Consider the following 21142-nt stretch of genomic DNA (forward strand, 5'->3'; position numbering starts at 1 on the left):
AGCCTTGTGTGCGGCTGCTCAGCCATGGAAACCCATTTCATGAAGCTCCCAACAAACAGTTATTGTGCTGATGTTGCTTCCATAGGTAGTTTGGTACTCAGTATTTCGTGTTGCAACAAAGGACAGATGATTTTTACGCACTATGCGCTGTCCTGTTCTGTGAGCTTGTGTGGCCGACCACTTTAAGGGCTGAACCATTGCTGTGCCTAGACATTCACAATAACAGCACTTACAGTTGACTGGGGCAGCTCTAGCAGGGCAGACGTGATGAAATGACTTGTTGGAAAGGTTGGATCCTATGACGGTGCCACTCTGAAAGTCACTGAGTTCTTCAGGCCATTCTACTGACAATGTTTGTCTATGGAGATTGCATGGCTGTGTGTTTCGATTGTATACACCTGCCAGCAACGGGTGTGGCTGAAATAGCAGAATCCACTAATGTGAAGTGGTGTCCTCATACTTTTGTATAAATAGTGTATCAGTAGTAGGAAGAATTATGATGTAAATGTTCTGATGATTATTCCCCATTTGAGGCACTCGCTAGCAATGCTTAGTAGGCTCGCAAACCATATAAGACTAGTACAATAGCAATAGCGAGCCTATTTTGATTCTTTTTTCCCCCATTGCGCATACCCACGTTGCTGTTTCTTTATTTGGTAGTTTAAAGCTGAGAATAGTTCATAAGCATTGTATTGTCAGAGTGTAACTGCCAAAATGGTTTAACATTAAACGGACAGAATGACAGTCTACTTTCTTCAATACTGTCACTTGATCAGAAAGAAGCGCACCGCCAAGATTTCTTGACATTGAACGAAGCGGTCGTTGTCGTCGATGTTTCCCGAGTCACATCGGTCATTTCCGGAAGTATCGGAGAACGGATGCACGGATAAGTTGTCAGGCTACTAGTTCCAGCACATCTTTTATCCTCAACATCTTTAATTCATCGGTTTATCCGTTTACAGTGGGGTTTGATGTAACTTGTTGTTAGTACCAATGTCGCTTCTGTGTTACAACAAAGGATGTGGTCAACGTTTTGAGGCGGACAACAACCCTGAGGGTAAGCTAGCCAACGTTAGCCTAGCGTTAACTTGAAACTACATAAGGCAACATGCTCAGTTTGGTGATAAAAGCATGTATTCATCTGTACTATTACAACTAGCTAACACGTTGAACAATATCAAACGTGATGCCTAGTCTTTTTACCCTGCCCATTGATCTGTCCCCTTGTAACTTACACCCGGTAGTTTATTCCTCTTCTTGCTATTTGGATTTGTTCATATGTATTTTTAAACTCTGAATCAATGGGAAGGGCTCCTATGTAAGTATTTCAATGTAGTCTACACCTGTTGTATTTGGCTCATGTGAATGTTTTGATTCTTAGCTAGCAGCGTTACAGTACAGTAGCTAACGTTAGTTACTACCTCGTAGGTCTCTAGTAGCTACTGTTGCTAGCGACGTTAACAAGTACTCTCTTTATTAAATGGGAATACCCGTTTAGGGGACTATCGTTATCATTTCATTAGTGACGGGGTGATTTGATAGCGAAGCGCCGACACTTCGATGCAGTTTTCAAAGCACTAACGTTACTTTGCGGATTCAACACCACGTATCGAGGAAGAGATTGCGGCCGAAATATGTCTCCCTCCAGCATGTGGCCCATTTCGTCCACCCAAACCAGGAATTGTTGTATGTAGGGCTTATTCGCTACGTGAGGTTGTATTTAATCGAATGAAAGTTTCTTAATGCTTAAATTGTTACTAGTGTTCGGATTTAAGTAGGACAAGTGACACCCCGGGAATGTTGATTTAAAAACAAACACTTTATATCGGCAGATGGCTATACATATTCATAGTTGAGGCTAGTAAAAGCATAGCATCTATACGTTGAATACGTGCGGCTGACGTCAACAACCCTCATCGAATATTCAAAATAGGATTAGAATACGTCGTGCTGCCTCTACGTGATGACGTGTGAATCTTCTTCTTTTTATGTCTAACTACACTCAGGTTTTGTTATCGCCACCAACTGGACTGGGGGAAGAAAAAAAAGACATTTACAAAAGAAAAGTAAATTCCATACGTGTAGGAAAAAATTCAGCGTTAGCTAGCTAACTGCTAGAAGGATGTCATGCCATTGGAGGAGTGAATGAGTGACCGTGACTTTCCCCTGTCATATTGTTTTCCTTCCGGGGGCTATAACGTTACACAACTAGAGATGCAGTTATCATTTGGTTAGCTAGCAAGAAGTTGAACGGCTGTTAAGTTACCCAGTTAGCATATCTATTGCATTTGTAAATTCAGTCTGGAATCTGCTCTGATTTCAGAGCACTTTCGTCTGAATAGCACAGTAAAACGTAGGTTAGTTAAGAACGCTCTAGATAACCAGCTCTGCTACGGCAAGTAAAATGGTCAGTGAGGTGTTTTCTCGTTTGTGTCTGGAAGTAGTTAGCTAGCCAGCTTTAGCCAGTTAGCGTGGGTGCTTCCCCATTCTTTATCAGTGCAATTCTGACAGCCAACTAGCTGAAACTGTTTGAGAGGGTTCATCTAAAGTTCCTTCGTTAGATTTTAGCTCATCTTGCTCTGGCTAGCATTAGTTGTTGATCTTGTTGTTGATGTGTATAACTGAGGGAGAGCCTACCGTTTTCATGTTGTTTTTTTATTTCACCTTTATTTAACCAGGTAGGCCAGTTGAGAACAAGTTATGATTTCCGACTGCGACCTGGCCAAGATAAAGCAAAGCAGTGCGACAAAAACAACAACACAGAGTTACACATGGAATAAACAAACGTACAGTCAATAACACAATAGAAAATCTGTATACAGCGTGTGCAAATGAAGTAGGGAAGTAATGAGGCTCTCTCTCTCTCTGTCTCTCTCTCTCTGTCTCCCTTCCTCTCTCTGTCTCCCTTCCTCTCTCTGTCTCCCTTCCTCTCTCTGTCTCCCCCTCTCTCTGTCTCCCTCATTAGATGCCTGTACCCACCACCCTGGAGTTCCTGTGTTCCACGATGCACTGAAGGTAAAAGGAATACACACATACTCACTCTCTCTCTGTGACAACCTCCTGTCTCCTCTCCAGGGCTGGTCTCTCTCTCTCTGACAACCTCCTGTCTGTCTCTTCAGGGTTGGTCTCTCTCTGACAACCCCCTGTCTCCTCTCCAGGGCTGGTCTCTCTCTGACAACCTCCTGTCGGTCTCTCCAGGGCTGGTCTCTCTCTGACAACCTTCTGTCTGTCTCTTCAGGGCTGGTCTCTCTCTCTCTGACAACCTCCTGTCTGTCTCTTCAGGGTTGGTCTCTCTCTGACAACCCCCTGTCTCCTCTCCAGGGCTGGTCTCTCTCTGACAACCCCCTGTCTCCTCTCCAGGGCTGGTCTCTCTCTGACAACCTCCTGTCTGTCTTTCCAGGGTTGGTCTCTCTCTCTCTGACAACCTCCTGTCTGTCTCTCCAGGGTTGGTCTCTCTCTCTCTGACAACCTCCTGTCTGTCTCTCCAGGGTTGGTCTCTCTCTCTCTGACAACCTTCTGTCTGTCTCCTCTCCAGGGCTGGTCTCTCTCTGACAACCTTCTGTCTGTCTCTTCAGGGCTGGTCTCTCTCTGACAACCTCTTGTCTGTCTCTTCAGGGCTGGTCTCTCTCTGACAACCTCCTGTCTGTCTCCTCTCCAGGGCTGGTCTCTCTCTGACAACCTTCTGTCTGTCTCTTCAGGGCTGGTCTCTCTCTGACAACCTCCTGTCTGTCTCTTCAGGGCTGGTCTCTCTCTGACAACCTTCTGTCTGTCTCTTCTCCAGGGTTGGTCGTGCTGTAAGAGGAGAACCACAGACTTCTCTGACTTCCTCAGCATTGCTGTAAGTTAACCTTTTTGTTGTCATGACAACGATGACAGAATGGCTACCAGGTTATCCCAGCAGTAAGTGGTGTTTGTAATGTCTTTACATTATCTATGTTGACATTGCTACATAGCCATGTATATCAAAGCACCACTACAGTCTATGGTCTACACCAGCACAGTCTACAGTCTACACCAGCACAGTCTACAGTCTACACCACTACAGTCTACACCACTACAGTCTACAGTCTACACCACTACAGTCTACCCCACTACAGTCTACCCCACTACAGTCTACCCCACTACAGTCTACACCACTACAGTCTACACCACTACAGTCAGCACCACTACAGTCAGCACCACTACAGTCAGCACCACTACAGTCAGCACCACTACAGTCTACACCACTACAGTCTACACCACTACAGTCTACACCACTACAGTCTACAGTCTACACCACTACAGTCTACCACTACAGTCTACAGTCTACACCACTACAGTCTACACCACTATAGTCTTCTACACCACTACACACTACAGTCTACACCACTACAGTCTACACCACTACAGTCAGCACCACTACAGTCAGCACCACTACAGTCAGCACCACTACAGTCAGCACCACTACAGTCAGCACCACTACAGTCTACACCACTACAGTCTACACCACTACAGTCTACACCACTACAGTCTACACCACTACAGTCTACACCACTACAGTCTGCACCACTACAGTCAGCACCACTACAGTCTACAGTCAGCACCACTACAGTCTACACCACTACAGTCAGCACCACTACAGTCAGCACCACTACAGTCTACAGTCTACACCACTACAGTCAGCACCACTACAGTCAGCATGACTACACCACTACAGTCTACACCACTACAGTCAGCACCACTACAGTCTACAGTCTACACCACTATAGTCTACACCACTACAGTCTACACCACTACACAGTCACCACCACTACAGTCTACACCACTACAGTCTACACCACTACAGTCTACACCACTATAGTCTACACCACTACAGTCTACAGTCACCACCACTACAGTCTACACCACTACAGTCTACACCACTACAGTCTACACCACTACAGTCTACAGTCTACACCACTACAGTCACCACCACTACAGTCACCACCACTACAGTCACCACCACTACAGTCAGCACCACTACAGTCAGCACCACTACAGTCAGCACCACTACAGTCTGCACCACTACAGTCTACACCACTACAGTCAGCACCACTACAGTCTGCACCACTACAGTCAGCACCACTACAGTCAGCACCACTACAGTCTGCACCACTATAGTCTGCACCACTACAGTCTGCACCACTACAGTCTGCACCACTACAGTCTGCACCACTACAGTCTACACCACTACAGTCTATAGTCAGCACCACTACAGTCTACAGTCAGCACCACTACAGTCAGCACCACTACAGTCAGCACCACTACAGTCTACACCAGTCTACAGTCAGCACCACTACAGTCAGCACCACTACAGTCTACAGTCAGCACCACTACAGTCAGCACCACTACAGTCAGCACCACTACAGTCAGCACCACTACAGTCTACACCACTACAGTCAGCACCACTACAGTCTACACCACTACAGTCTACACCACTACAGTCTACACCACTACAGTCTACACCACTACAGTCAGCACCACTACAGTCAGCACCACTACAGTCTACACCACTACAGTCTACAGTCAGCACCACTACAGTCAGCACCACTACAGTCAGCACCACTACAGTCTACACCACTACCACTACAGTCTACACCACTACAGTCTACACCACTATAGTCTACACCACTACAGTCTCAGCACCACTACAGTCAGCACCACTACAGTCTACACCACTACAGTCAGCACCACTACAGTCTGCACCACTACAGTCAGCACCACTACAGTCAGCACCACTACAGTCTGCACCACTACAGTCAGCACCACTACAGTCAGCACCACTACAGTCAGCACCACTACAGTCTACACCACTACAGTCTACACCACTACAGTCTACACCACTACAGTCAGCACCACTACAGTCAGCACCACTACAGTCTACACCACTACAGTCTACAGTCTACACCACTACAGTCTACAGTCTACACCACTACAGTCAGCACCACTACAGTCTACACCACTACAGTCTACACCACTACAGTCAGCACCACTACAGTCTACACCACTACAGTCTACAGTCTACACCACTACAGTCTACAGTCTACACCACTACAGTCTACAGTCTACACCACTACAGTCTACAGTCTACACCACTACAGTCAGCACCACTACAGTCAGCACCACTACAGTCAGCACCACTACAGTCTACACCACTACAGTCTACACCACTACAGTCTACACCACTACAGTCTACACCACTACAGTCAGCACCACTACAGTCTACACCACTACAGTCTACACCACTACAGTCTACAGTTAGCACCACTACAGTCTACACCACTACAGTCTACACCACTACAGTCTACACCACTACAGTCTACACCACTACAGTCTACACCACTACAGTCTACACCACTACAGTCTACACCACTACAGTCTACAGTCTACACCACTAGTCTACACCACTACAGTCTACACCACTACAGTCTACAGTCTACACCACTACAGTCTACAGTCAGCACCACTACAGTCTACACCACTACAGTCTACAGTCAGCACCACTACAGTCTACACCACTACAGTCTACAGTCTACAGTCTACAGTCAGCACCACTACAGTCTACACCACTACAGTCTACAGTCTACACCACTACAGTCTACACCACTACAGTCTACACCACTACAGTCTACAGTCTACACCACTACAGTCTACACCACTACAGTCTACACCACTACAGTCTACACCACTACAGTCTACGGTCTACAGTCTACACCACTACAGTCTACACCACTACAGTCTACAGTCTACACCTCTACAGTCTACAGTCTACACCACTACAGTCTACAGTCTACACCACTACAGTCTACACCACTACAGTCTACAGTCTACACCACTACAGTCTACACCACTACAGTCTACACCACTACAGTCTACAGTCTACACCACTACAGTCTACAGTCTACACCACTACAGTCTACACCACTACAGTCTACACCACTACAGTCTACACCACTACAGTCTACACCACTACAGTCAGCACCACTACAGTCTACACCACTACAGTCTACACCACTACAGTCTACAGTCTACACCACTACAGTCAGCACCACTACAGTCAGCACCACTACAGTCAGCACCACTACAGCCTACACCACTACAGTCTACACCACTACAGTCTACACCACTACAGTCTACACCACTACAGTCTACACCACTACAGTCTACACCACTACAGTCTACACCACTACACCACTACAGTCTACAGTCTACACCACTACAGTCTACACCACTACAGTCTACACCACTACAGTCTACACCACTACAGTCTACACCACTACAGTCTACACCACTACAGTCAACAGTCTACACCACTACAGTCTACACCACTACAGTCTACACCACTACAGTCTACAGTCTACACCACTACAGTCTACACCACTACAGTCTACACCACTACAGTATACACCACTACAGTCTACACCACTACAGTCAGCACCACTACAGTCAGCACCACTACAGTCTACACCACTACAGTCTACAGTCAGCACCACTACAGTCAGCACCACTACAGTCAGCACCACTACAGTCAGCACCACTACAGTCTACACCACTACAGTCTACAGTCTACACCACTACAGTCTACACCACTATAGTCTACACCACTACAGTCTACAGTCTACACCACTACAGTCTACACCACTACAGTCTACACCACTACAGTCAGCACCACTACAGTCAGCACCACTACAGTCAGCACCACTACAGTCTACACCACTACAGTCAGCACCACTACAGTCAGCACCACTACAGTCTACACCACTACAGTCTACACCACTACAGTCAGCACCACTACAGTCAGCACCACTACAGTCAGCACCACTACAGTCAGCACCACTACAGTCAGCACCACTACAGTCTACACCACTACAGTCTACAGTCTACACCACTACAGTCAGCACCACTACAGTCTACACCACTACAGTCAGCACCACTACAGTCTACACCACTACAGTCAGCACCACTACAGTCTACACCACTACAGTCTACAGTCTACCACTACAGTCTACAGTCTACACCACTACAGTCTACAGTCTACACCACTACAGTCTACAGTCTACACCACTACAGTCTACAGTCTACACCACTACAGTCTACAGTCTCAGCACCCACTACAGTCTACAGTCTACACCACTACAGTTCAGCACCACTACAGTCTACACCACTACAGTCTACACCACTACAGTCTACACCACTACAGTCAGCACTACAGTCTACAGTCAGCACCACTACAGTCTACACCACTACAGTCTACACCACTACAGTCTACAGTCTACACCACTAGTCTACACCACTACAGTCTACACCACTACAGTCTACACCACTACAGTCTACAGTCTACACCACTACCACTACAGTCTACACCACTACAGTCTACAGTCAGCACCACTACAGTCTACACCACTACAGTCTACAGTCAGCACCACTACAGTCTACACCACTACAGTCTACAGTCTACACCACTACAGTCTACACCACTACAGTCTACACCACTACAGTCTACAGTCTACACCACTACAGTCTACACCACTACAGTCTCTACAGTCTACACTACAGTCTACAGTCTACACCACTACAGTCTACAGTCTACACTACACCTCTACAGTCTACAGTCTACACCACTACAGTCTACAGTCTACACCACTACAGTCTACACCACTACAGTCTACACCACTCAGTCTACACCACTACAGTCTACAGTCTACACCACACAGTCTACAGTCTACACCACTACAGTCTACACCACACCACTACAGTCTACACCACAGTCTACAGTCTACACCTCTACAGTCTACAGTCACCAGTCTACAGTCTACACCACTACAGTCTACACCACTACAGTCTACAGTCTACACCACTACAGTCTACACCACTACAGTCTACACCCACAGTACAGTCTACACCACACAGTCTACAGTCTACAGTCTACACCACTACAGTCTACACCACTACAGTCTACACCACTACAGTCTACACCACTACAGTCAGTACACCACTACAGTCTACACCACTACAGTCTACACCAGTCTACAGTCTACACCACTACAGTCTACACCACTACACTACAGTCTACACCTCTACAGTCTACAGTCTACACCACTACAGTCTACAGTCTACACCACTACAGTCTACACCACTACAGTCTACAGTCTACACCACTACAGTCTACACCACTACAGTCTACACCACTACAGTCTACAGTCCACAGTCTACAGTCTACACCACTACAGTCTACACCACTACAGTCTACACCACTACAGTCTACAGTCACTACAGTCTACACCACTACAGTCTACACCACTACAGTCTACAGTCTACACCACTACAGTCAGTCAGCACCACTACAGTCAGCACCACTACAGTCTACACCACTACAGTCTACACCACTACAGTACACCACTACAGTCTACACTACTACAGTCTACACCACTACAGTCTACACCACTACACCACTACACCACTACAGTCTACACCACTACAGTCTACACCACTACAGTCTACACACAGTCTACACAACTACAGTCTACACCACTACAGTCTACAGTCTACACCACTACAGTCTACACCACTACAGTCTACACCACTACAGTCTACAGTCTACACCACTACAGTCTACACCACTACAGTCTACCACTACAGTCTACACCACAGTCTACAGTCAGCACCACTACAGTCAGCACCACACAGTCTACAGTCAGCACCACTACAGTCAGCACCACTACAGTCAGCACCACTACAGTCTACACCACTACAGTCTACAGTCTACACCACTACAGTCTACACCACTATAGTCTACACCACTACAGTCTACAGTCTACACCACTACAGTCTACACCACTACAGTCTACACCACTACAGTCAGCACCACTACAGTCAGCACCACTACAGTCAGCACCACCAGTCTACACCAGTCAGCACCACTACAGTCAGCACCACTACAGTCAGCACCAGTCTACACCACTACAGTCTACACCACTACAGTCAGCACCACTACAGTCAGCACCACTACAGTCAGCACCACTACAGTCAGCACCACTACAGTCAGCACCACTACAGTCAGCACCACTACAGTCAGCACCACTACAGTCTACACCACTACAGTCTACAGTCTACACCACTACAGTCTACAGTCTACACCACTACAGTCAGCACCACTACAGTCTACACCACTACAGTCAGCACCACTACACCACTACAGTCTACAGTCTACACCACTACAGTCTACACCACTACAGTCTACACCACTACAGTCTACACCACTACAGTCTACACAACTACAGTCTACACCACTACAGTCAACAGTCTACACCACTACAGTCTACACCACTACAGTCTACACCACTACAGTCTACAGTCTACACCACTACAGTCTACACCACTACAGTCTACACCACTACAGTCTACACCACTACAGTCTACACCACTACAGTCAGCACCACTACAGTCAGCACCACTACAGTCTACACCACTACAGTCTACAGTCAGCACCACTACAGTCAGCACCACTACAGTCAGCACCACTACAGTCTACACCACTACAGTCTACAGTCTACACCACTACAGTCTACACCACTATAGTCTACACCACTACAGTCTACAGTCTACACCACTACAGTCTACACCACTACAGTCAGCACCACTACAGTCAGCACCACTACAGTCAGCACCACTACAGTCTACACCACTACAGTCAGCACCAGCACCACTACAGTCAGCACCACTACAGTCACACCACTACAGTCAGCACCACTACAGTCACACCACTACAGTCAGCACCACTACAGTCAGCACCACTACAGTCAGCACCACTACAGTCAGCACCACTACAGTCAGCACCACTACAGTCTACACCACTACAGTCTACAGTCTACACCACTACAGTCTACAGTCTACACCACTACAGTCAGCACCACTACAGTCTACACCACTACAGTCAGCACCACTACAGTCTACACCACTACAGTCTACAGTCTACACCACTACAGTCTACACCACTACAGTCTACAGTCTACACCACTACAGTCTACAGTCTACACCACTACAGTCTACACCACTACAGTCTACAGTCTACACCACTACAGTCTACAGTCTACACCACTACAGTCAGCACCACTACAGTCTACACCACTACAGTCTACACCACTACAGTCTACACCACTACAGTCAGCACCACTACAGTCAGCACCACTACAGTCTACACCACTACAGTCTACACCACTACAGTCTACACCACTACAGTCTACACCACTACAGTACAGTCTACACCACTACAGTCTACACCACTACACAGTCTACACCACTACAGTCTACACCACTACAGTCTACAGTCACCACTACAGTCTACACCACACAGTCTACAGTCAGTCTACACCACTACAGTCTACACCACTACAGTCTACACACCACTACAGTCTACACCACTACAGTCTACAGTCTACACCACAGTCTACACCACTACAGTCTACACCACTACAGTACACCACTACAGTCTACACCACTACAGTCTCAGTCTACACCACTACAGTCTACACCACTACAGTCTACAGTCTACAGTCTAGCACCACTACAGTCTACACCACTACAGTCTACAGTCTACACCACTACAGTACAGTCTACACCACTACAGTCTACAGTCTACACTACAGTCTACAGTCTACACCACTACAGTCTACAGTCTACACCACTACAGTCTACACCACTACAGTCTACACCACTACAGTCTACACCACTACAGTCTCAGTCTACACACCACTACAGTCTACACCACTACAGTCTACACCACTACAGTCTACAGTCTACACACTACAGTCTACACCACTACAGTCTACAGTCACCACTACAGTCTACACCACTACAGTACAGCCTACACCACTACAGTCAGCACCACTACAGTCTACACCACTACAGTCTACACCACTACAGTCTACACCACTACAGTCTACAGTCTACACCACTACAGTCTACACCACTACAGTCTACACCACTACAGTCTACACCACTACAGTCTACACACTACAGTCTCTACAGTACACCACTACAGTCTACACCACTACAGTACACCACTACAGTCTACACCACTACAGTCTACACCACTACAGTCTACACCACTACAGTCTACACCACTACAGTCTACACCACTACAGTCTACACACTACAGTCTACAGTCTACACCACTACAGTCTACACCACTACAGTCTACAGTCTACACCACTACAGTCTACACCACTACAGTCTACACCACTACAGTCTACACCACTACAGTCTACCACTACAGTCTACAGTCTACACCACTACAGTCTACACCACTACAGTCTACAGTCTACACCACTACAGTCTACACCACTACAGTCTACACCACTACAGTCTACAGTCTACACACCACTACAGTCTACACCACTACAGTCTACACCACTACAGTCTACAGTCTACACCACTACAGTCTACACCACTACAGTCTACAGTCTACACCACTACAGTCTACACACCACTACAGTCTACACCACTACAGTCTACACCACTACAGTCTACACCACTACAGTCTACAGTCACCACTACAGTCTACACCACTACAGTCTACACCACCACTACAGTCTACACCACTACAGTCTACACCACCAGTCTACCACTACTACACCACTACAGTCAGTCTACACCACTACAGTCTACACCACTACAGTCTACACCACCACTACAGTCTACACCACTACAGTCTACACACCACTACAGTCTACACCACTACAGTCAGTCTACACCACTACAGTCAGCACCACTACAGTCACACCACTACAGTCTACACCACTACACCACTACACCACTACAGTCTACACCACTACAGTCTACACCACTACAGTCTACACACTACAGTCTACACCACTACTACACCAGTCTACACCACTACAGTCTACACCACTACAGTCTACACCACACTACACCACTACAGTCTACACCACTACAGTCTACACCACTACAGTCTACACCACTACAGTCTACACCACTACAGTACACCACTACAGTCTACAGTCTACACCACTACAGTCTACACCACTACAGTCTACACCAGTCTACACCACTACAGTCTACACCACTACAGTCTACACCACTACAGTCTACACCACTACAGTCTACACCACTACAGTCAGCACCACTACAGTCTACACCACTACAGTCTACACCACAGTCAACAGTCAGCACCACTACAGTCTACACCACTACAGTCTCAGTCACACCACTACAGTCAGCACCACTACAGTCTACACCACTACAGTCTACACCACTACAGTCTCTACAGTCTACACCACTACAGTCTACACCACTACAGTCTACACCACTACAGTCACACCACTACAGTCTACACCACTACAGTACTGCACCACTACAGTCAGCACCACTACAGTCAGCACCACTACAGTCAGCACCACTACAGTCTACACCACTACAGTCAGCACCACTACAGTCAGCACCACTACAGTCAGCACCACTACAGTCTACACCACTACAGTCAGCACCACTACAGTCAGCACCACTACAGTCAGCACCACTACAGTCAGCACCACTACAGTCAGCACCACTACAGTCAGCACCACTACAGTCAGCACCACTACAGTCTACACCACTACAGTCTACAGTCTACACCACTACAGTCTACAGTCTACACCACTACAGTCAGCACCACTACAGTCTACACCACTACAGTCAGCACCACTACACCACTACAGTCTACAGTCTACACCACTACAGTCTACACCACTACAGTCTACACCACTACAGTCTACAGTCTACACCACTACAGTCTACACACTACAGTCTACACCACTACAGTCAACAGTCTACACCACTACAGTCTACACCACTACAGTCTACACCACTACAGTCTACAGTCTACACCACTACAGTCTACACCACTACAGTCTACACCACTACAGTCTACACCACTACAGTCAGCACCACTACAGTCAGCACCACTACAGTCTACACCACTACAGTCTACAGTCAGCACCACTACAGTCAGCACCACTACAGTCAGCACCACTACAGTCTACACCACTACAGTCTACAGTCTACACCACTACAGTCTACACCACTATAGTCTACACCACTACAGTCTACAGTCTACACCACTACAGTCTACACCACTACAGTCAGCACCACTACAGTCAGCACCACTACAGTCAGCACCACTACAGTCTACACCACTACAGTCAGCACCACTACAGTCAGCACCACTACAGTCAGCACCACTACAGTCTACACCACTACAGTCTACACCACTACAGTCAGCACCACTACAGTCAGCACCACTACAGTCAGCACCACTACAGTCAGCACCACTACAGTCAGCACCACTACAGTCTACAGTCTACACCACTACAGTCTACAGTCTACACCACTACAGTCAGCACCACTACAGTCTACACCACTACAGTCAGCACCACTACAGTCTACACCACTACAGTCTACAGTCTACACCACTACAGTCTACACCACTACAGTCTACAGTCTACACCACTACAGTCTACAGTCTACACCACTACAGTCTACAGTCTACACCACTACAGTCTACAGTCTACACCACTACAGTCTACAGTCTACACCACTACAGTCAGCACCACTACAGTCTACACCACTACAGTCTACACCACTACAGTCTACACCACTACAGTCAGCACCACTACAGTCAGCACCACTACAGTCTACACCACTACAGTCTACAGTTAGCACCACTACAGTCTACACCACTACAGTCTACACCACTACAGTCTACACCACTACAGTCTATACCACTACAGTCTATACCACTACAGTCTACACCACTACAGTCTACACCACTACAGTCTACACCACTACAGTCTATACCACTACAGTCTACACCACTACAGTCTACACCACTACAGTCTACACCACTACAGTCTACAGTCTACACCACTAGTCTACACCACTACAGTCTACACCACTACAGTCTACAGTCTACACCACTACAGTCTACAGTCAGCACCACTACAGTCTACACCACTACAGTCTACAGTCTACAGTCAGCACCACTACAGTCTACACCACTACAGTCTACAGTCTACACCACTACAGTCTACACCACTACAGTCTACACCACTACAGTCTACAGTCTACACCACTACAGTCTACACCACTACAGTCTACACCTCTACAGTCTACACCACTACAGTCTACACCACTACAGTCTACAGTCTACAGTCTACACCTCTACAGTCTACAGTCTACACCACTACAGTCTACAGTCTACACCACTACAGTCTACACCACTACAGTCTACAGTCTACACCACTACAGTCTACACCACTACAGTCTACACCACTACAGTCTACAGTCTACACCACTACAGTCTACAGTCTACACCACTACAGTCAGCACCACTACAGTCTACACCACTACAGTCTACACCACTACAGTCTACACCACTACAGTCTACAGTCTACACCACTACAGTCAGCACCACTACAGTCAGCACCACTACAGCCTACACCACTACAGTCTACACCACTACAGTCTACACCACTACAGTCTACACCACTACAGTCTACACTACTACAGTCTACACCACTACAGTCTACACCACTACAGTCTACACCACTACAGTCTACACCACTACACCACTACAGTCTACAGTCTACACCACTACAGTCTACACCACTACAGTCTACACCACTACAGTCTACAGTCTACACCACTACAGTCTACACCACTACAGTCTACACCACTACAGTCTACAGTCTACACCACTACAGTCTACACAACTACAGTCTACACCACTACAGTCAACAGTCTACACCACTACAGTCTACACCACTACAGTCTACAGTCTACACCACTACAGTCTACACCACTACAGTCTACACCACTACAGTCTACACCACTACAGTCTACAGTCTACACCACTACAGTCTACACCACTACAGTCTACACCACTACAGTCTACAGTCTACACCACTACAGTCTACACCACTACAGTCTACAGTCTACACCACTACAGTCTACACAACTACAGTCTACACCACTACAGTCAACAGTCTACACCACTACAGTCTACACCACTACAGTCTACAGTCTACACCACTACAGTCTACACCACTAGTCTACACCACTACAGTCTACACCACTACAGTCTATACCACTACAGTCTATACCACTACAGTCTATACCACTACAGTCTACACCACTACAGTCTACACCACTACAGTCTACACCACTACAGTCTACACCACTACAGTCTATACCACTACAGTCTACACCACTACAGTCTATACCACTACAGTCTACACCACTACAGTCTACACCACTACAGTCTACACCACTACAGTCTACAGTCTACATCACTACAGTCTACACCACTACAGTCACCACCACTACAGTCTACACCACTACAGTCTACACCACTACAGTCTACACCACTACAGTCTACACCACTACAGTCTACACCACTACAGTCTACACCACTACAGTCTACAGTCTACATCACTACAGTCACCACCACTACAGTCTACACCACTACAGTCTACACCACTACAGTCACCACCACTACAGTCTACACCACTACAGTCTACACCACTACAGTCTACACCACTACAGTCTACAGTCTACACCACTACAGTCTACAGTCTACACCACTACAGTCTACACCACTACAGTCTACAGTCTACACCACTACAGTCTACACCACTACAGTCTACACCACTACAGTCAGCACCACTACAGTCTACACCACTACAGTCAGCACCACTACAGTCTACATCTACAGTCTACACCACTACAGTCTACACCACTACAGTCTACAGTCTACAGTCTACACCACTACAGTCTACACCACTACAGTCTACACCACTACAGTCTACAGTCTACACCACTACAGTCTGCACCACTACAGTCTACACCTCTACAGTCTACACCACTACATTCTGCACCACTACAGTCTACACCACTACAGTCTACACCACTACAGTCTACAGTCTACAGTCTACACCACTACAGTCTACACCACTACAGTCTACACCACTACAGTCTACACCACTACAGTCTACACCACTACAGTCTGCACCACTACAGTCTACACCACTACAGTCTACACCACTACAGTCTATACCACTACAGTCTACACCACTACAGTCTGCACCACTACAGTCAGCACCACTACAGTCTACACCACTACAGTCTACAGTCTACACCACTACAGTCTATACCACTACAGTCTACAGTCTACACCACTACAGTCTATACCACTACAGTCTACAGTACAGCACCACTACAGTCTACACCACTACAGTCTGCACCACTACAGTCTACACCACTACAGTCTACACCACTACAGTCTATACCAGTCTACACCACTACAGTCTGCACCACTACAGTCAGCACCACTACAGTCTACACCACTACAGTCTACAGTCTACACCACTACAGTCTATACCACTACAGTCTACAGTCTACACCACTACAGTCTATACCACTACAGTCTACACCACTACAGTCTACACCACTACAGTCTACACCACTACAGTCTACACCACTACAGTCTATACCACTACAGTCTATACCACTACAGTCTACAGTCTACACCACTACAGTCAATAGGTTCCATGTGTTGATGTAATAAAGAGGGAGTTTTCTAACCAGTTAAACATTATAGTGATGGAGTTAAATGAGCTAACTGAGTCGGGTGAAATGGTCAACCGACAGTTAGGCTACTGTTTCCTGTGAATGGAGTTGTTGTCAAGGGCAGTGCAGCAAAATAACCTCGATTAGCTGTGTAGCCAGCTAGCTAGCTGTGTAGCCAGCTGTGTAGCCAGCTGTGTAGCCAGCTACCTTCTTTACAACGATTTGATGCAGTCATGACAGGCACTACCAGATGGTATGACAGATAACCTATGGCAGTGACTAATTTGTCTAACTAGCCCGTCGGTTCGGCTACTTTCTCTCTCTCTCTCTCTCCATCCCTGCCACAGACTGTCACACGCCGGCCCCTGTTCCTCTCTAGCCTCTCACCCACAAGCAGAGGGCACTCTCTCGCTCTTGCCCTCGCTCTCTCTCTCTCTCTCTCTCTCTCGCTCTCTCTCTCGCTCTCTCTCTCGCTCTCTCTCTCTCTCTCGCTCTCTCTCTCGCTCTTGCCCTCTCTCTCGCTCTTGCCCTCTCTCTCGCGCTCGCTCTCTCTCGCTCTCTCTCTCGCTCTTGCCCTCTCTCTCTCGCTCTTGCCCTCTCTCTCGCTCTTGCCCTCTCTCTCGCGCTCTCTCTCTCTCTCTCGCTCTCTCTCTCTCTCGTCGTTGACACCCAAAAATGACTCTCCTGATATCCAGATGTTTTTATTTATTTTTTGAATACTGAACTATTTTCACCATACCTAATTCCCTATGTAGGGCACTGCATTTGACAGAGGGATGTCTGAATGTAACGGAGATCAGAGCTTACCTTAGTCTCACTCCACAGCTAGCTTGAAATGTTGCCAATGGTGCTATCCAATAGGATCTATTTTATTTTGTAGGTTGTCAAACGGGCAGTCATGAGAGTGAGGTAGAGGGACCTTTGTTCACCTGAAGCCCAGTCGGAGGCAGGTTCAGGGAGACTATATGCTAAGCCAGAACACTGTTAACACGAGGGTTAGTTTACTGCTGTGTTTGTCAGGGTCTTAGGGTTAGGTAGTAACTATACTGTGTGTGTGTGTGTGTGCAGGGCTGCACCAAAGGTCCCCACAACCAGGAGAAGCCTCCTGAGCCTGTGAAACCAGACGTGACGTCATCGGAAGAAAAGGAGAGAGCTGAGGACCTCAAACCAAAGTTCAGCGAGTTCACCATCTCTGCTCCCAAACCCCTGGAGTCCATACGCAGACCCAGGTAGGTCAGGGGTTAGAGTTCACCATCTCTGCGTCCAAACCCCTGGAGTCCATACGCAGACCCAGGTAGGTCAGGGGTTAGAGTTCACCATCTCTGCTCCCAAACCCCTGGAGTCCATACGCAGACCCAGGTAGGTCAGGGGTTAGAGTTCACCATCTCTGCGTCTAAACCCCTGGAGTCCATACGCAGACCCAGGTAGTTCAGGGGTTAGAGTTCACCATCTCTGCTCCCAGACCCCTGGAGTCCATACGCAGACCCAGGTAGGTCAGGGGTTAGAGTTCACCATCTCTGCGTCTAAACCCCTGGAGTCCATACGCAGACCCAGGTAGTTCAGGGGTTAGAGTTCACCATCTCTGCGTCCAAACCCCTGGAGTCCATACGCAGACCCAGGTAGGTCAAGGGTTAGAGTTCACCATCTCTGCGTCCAAACCCCTGGAGTCCATACGCAGACCCAGGTAGGTCAGGGGTTAGATGTCAGGCTCTTCAAAGCCCTCCTGGTAATTTATTATGTCGTCACATTGCTTCTCTTAGTTGTTGATGTTTGTTGTTGATGTTTGTTGTTGATGTTTGTTGTTGATGTTTGTTGTTGATGTTTGTTGTTATTGTTTGTTGTTATTGTTTGTTGTTGTTGTTTGTTGTTAATGTTTGTTGTTGTTTGTTGTTATTGTTTGTTGTTATTGTTTGTTGATGTTTATGTTGTTGTTTCCAGTCCAGATGAGCCAGTGGTCCGGCTACAGCAGAAGATCTCTCCCTCTCTGAGACAGGCTCTGGAGAAACTGAAGCTGTCTGAGGACAACCTTACTGACAAGACAAGTAGGGACACTACCCCCCTCCTTTCTCATCTCAGCATCCTCTCCTTCTCCTCCCTTTTCCTCTCATCTTCTCCTCGCCTCAGAGATAACCTCAGGACAGGACATGACAGTAACTAGTCTTCATAACCTCAGGACAGGACATGACAGTAACTAGTCTTCATAACCTCAGGACAGGACATGACAGTAACTAGTCTTCATAACCTCAGGACAGGACATGACAGTAACTAGTCTTCATAACCTCAGGACAGGACATGACAGTAACTAGTCTTCATAACCTCAGGACAGGACATGACAGTAACTAGTCTTCATAACCTCAGGACAGGACATGACAGTAACTAGTCTTCATAACCTCAGGACAGGACAGGACATGAGTCTTCAGTAACAGGACAGTCTTCATAACCTCAGGACAGGACATGACAGTAACTAGTCTTCATAACCTCAGGACAGGACATGACAGTAACTAGTCTTCATAACCTCAGGACAGGACATGACAGTAACTAGTCTTCATAACCTCAGGACAGGACATGACAGTAACTAGTCTTCATTACATCAGGACAGTAACTAGTCCTCATTACATCAGGACAGTAACTAGTCCTCATTACATCAGGACAGTAACTAGTCCTCATTACATCAGGACAGTAACTAGTCTTCATTACATCAGGACAGTAACTAGTCTTCATTACATCAGGGCATGACAGTAACTAGTCTTCATTACATCAGGACATGACAGTAACTAGTCTTCATTACATCAGGACAGGACAGTAACTAGTCTTCATTACATCAGGACAGTAACTAGTCTTCATTACATCAGGACAGTAACTAGTCTTCATTACATCAGGACAGTAACTAGTCTTCATTACATCAGGACAGGACAGTAACTAGTCTTCATTACATCAGGACAGGACAGTAACTAGTCTTCATTACATCAGGACAGGACAGTAACTAGTCTTCATTACATCAGGACAGGACAGTAACTAGTCTTCATTACATCAGGACAGTAACTAGTCTTCATTACATCAGGACAGTAACTAGTCTTCATTACATCAGGACAGTAACTAGTCCTCATTACATCAGGACAGTAACTAGTCCTCATTACATCAGGACAGAACATGACAGTAACTAGTCTTCATTACATCAGTACAGACATGACAGTAACTAGTCTTCATTACATCAGGACAGTAACAGTCTCATTACATGACAGTAACTAGTCCTCATTACATCAGGACAGTAACTAGTCCTCATTACATCAGGACAGTAACTAGTCCTCATTACATCAGGACAGTAACTAGTCCTCATTACATCAGGACAGTAACTAGTCCTCATTACATCAGGACAGTAACTAGTCTTCATTACATCAGGACATGACAGTAACTAGTCTTCATTACATCAGGACATGACAGTAACTAGTCTTCATTACATCAGGACAGGACAGTAACTAGTCTTCATTACATCAGGACAGGA

At 46.8% G+C, this 21142-nt stretch overlaps 1 protein-coding gene across 1 annotated transcript in view; it reads left to right on the forward strand.

The window, feature by feature from the left end:
- The first annotated feature begins 839 nt into the window (after positions 1–839).
- The window catches only part of chordc1b (cysteine and histidine-rich domain (CHORD) containing 1b), an 89655-nt gene continuing 69352 nt past the window's right edge, over positions 840–21142 (forward strand). Inside the window, exons 1-5 of the mRNA XM_065005007.1 lie at positions 840–1057; positions 2966–3015; positions 3782–3838; positions 18709–18869; positions 19579–19682. Coding sequence (XP_064861079.1) covers positions 994–1057; positions 2966–3015; positions 3782–3838; positions 18709–18869; positions 19579–19682 — 436 coding nt within the window. The 5' untranslated portion in view covers positions 840–993. The remainder of the gene's footprint in view (positions 1058–2965; positions 3016–3781; positions 3839–18708; positions 18870–19578; positions 19683–21142) is intronic.

Source organism: Oncorhynchus nerka, linkage group LG19 (genome assembly GCF_034236695.1).
Source record: "Oncorhynchus nerka isolate Pitt River linkage group LG19, Oner_Uvic_2.0, whole genome shotgun sequence".
NCBI lineage: Eukaryota > Metazoa > Chordata > Actinopteri > Salmoniformes > Salmonidae > Oncorhynchus > Oncorhynchus nerka.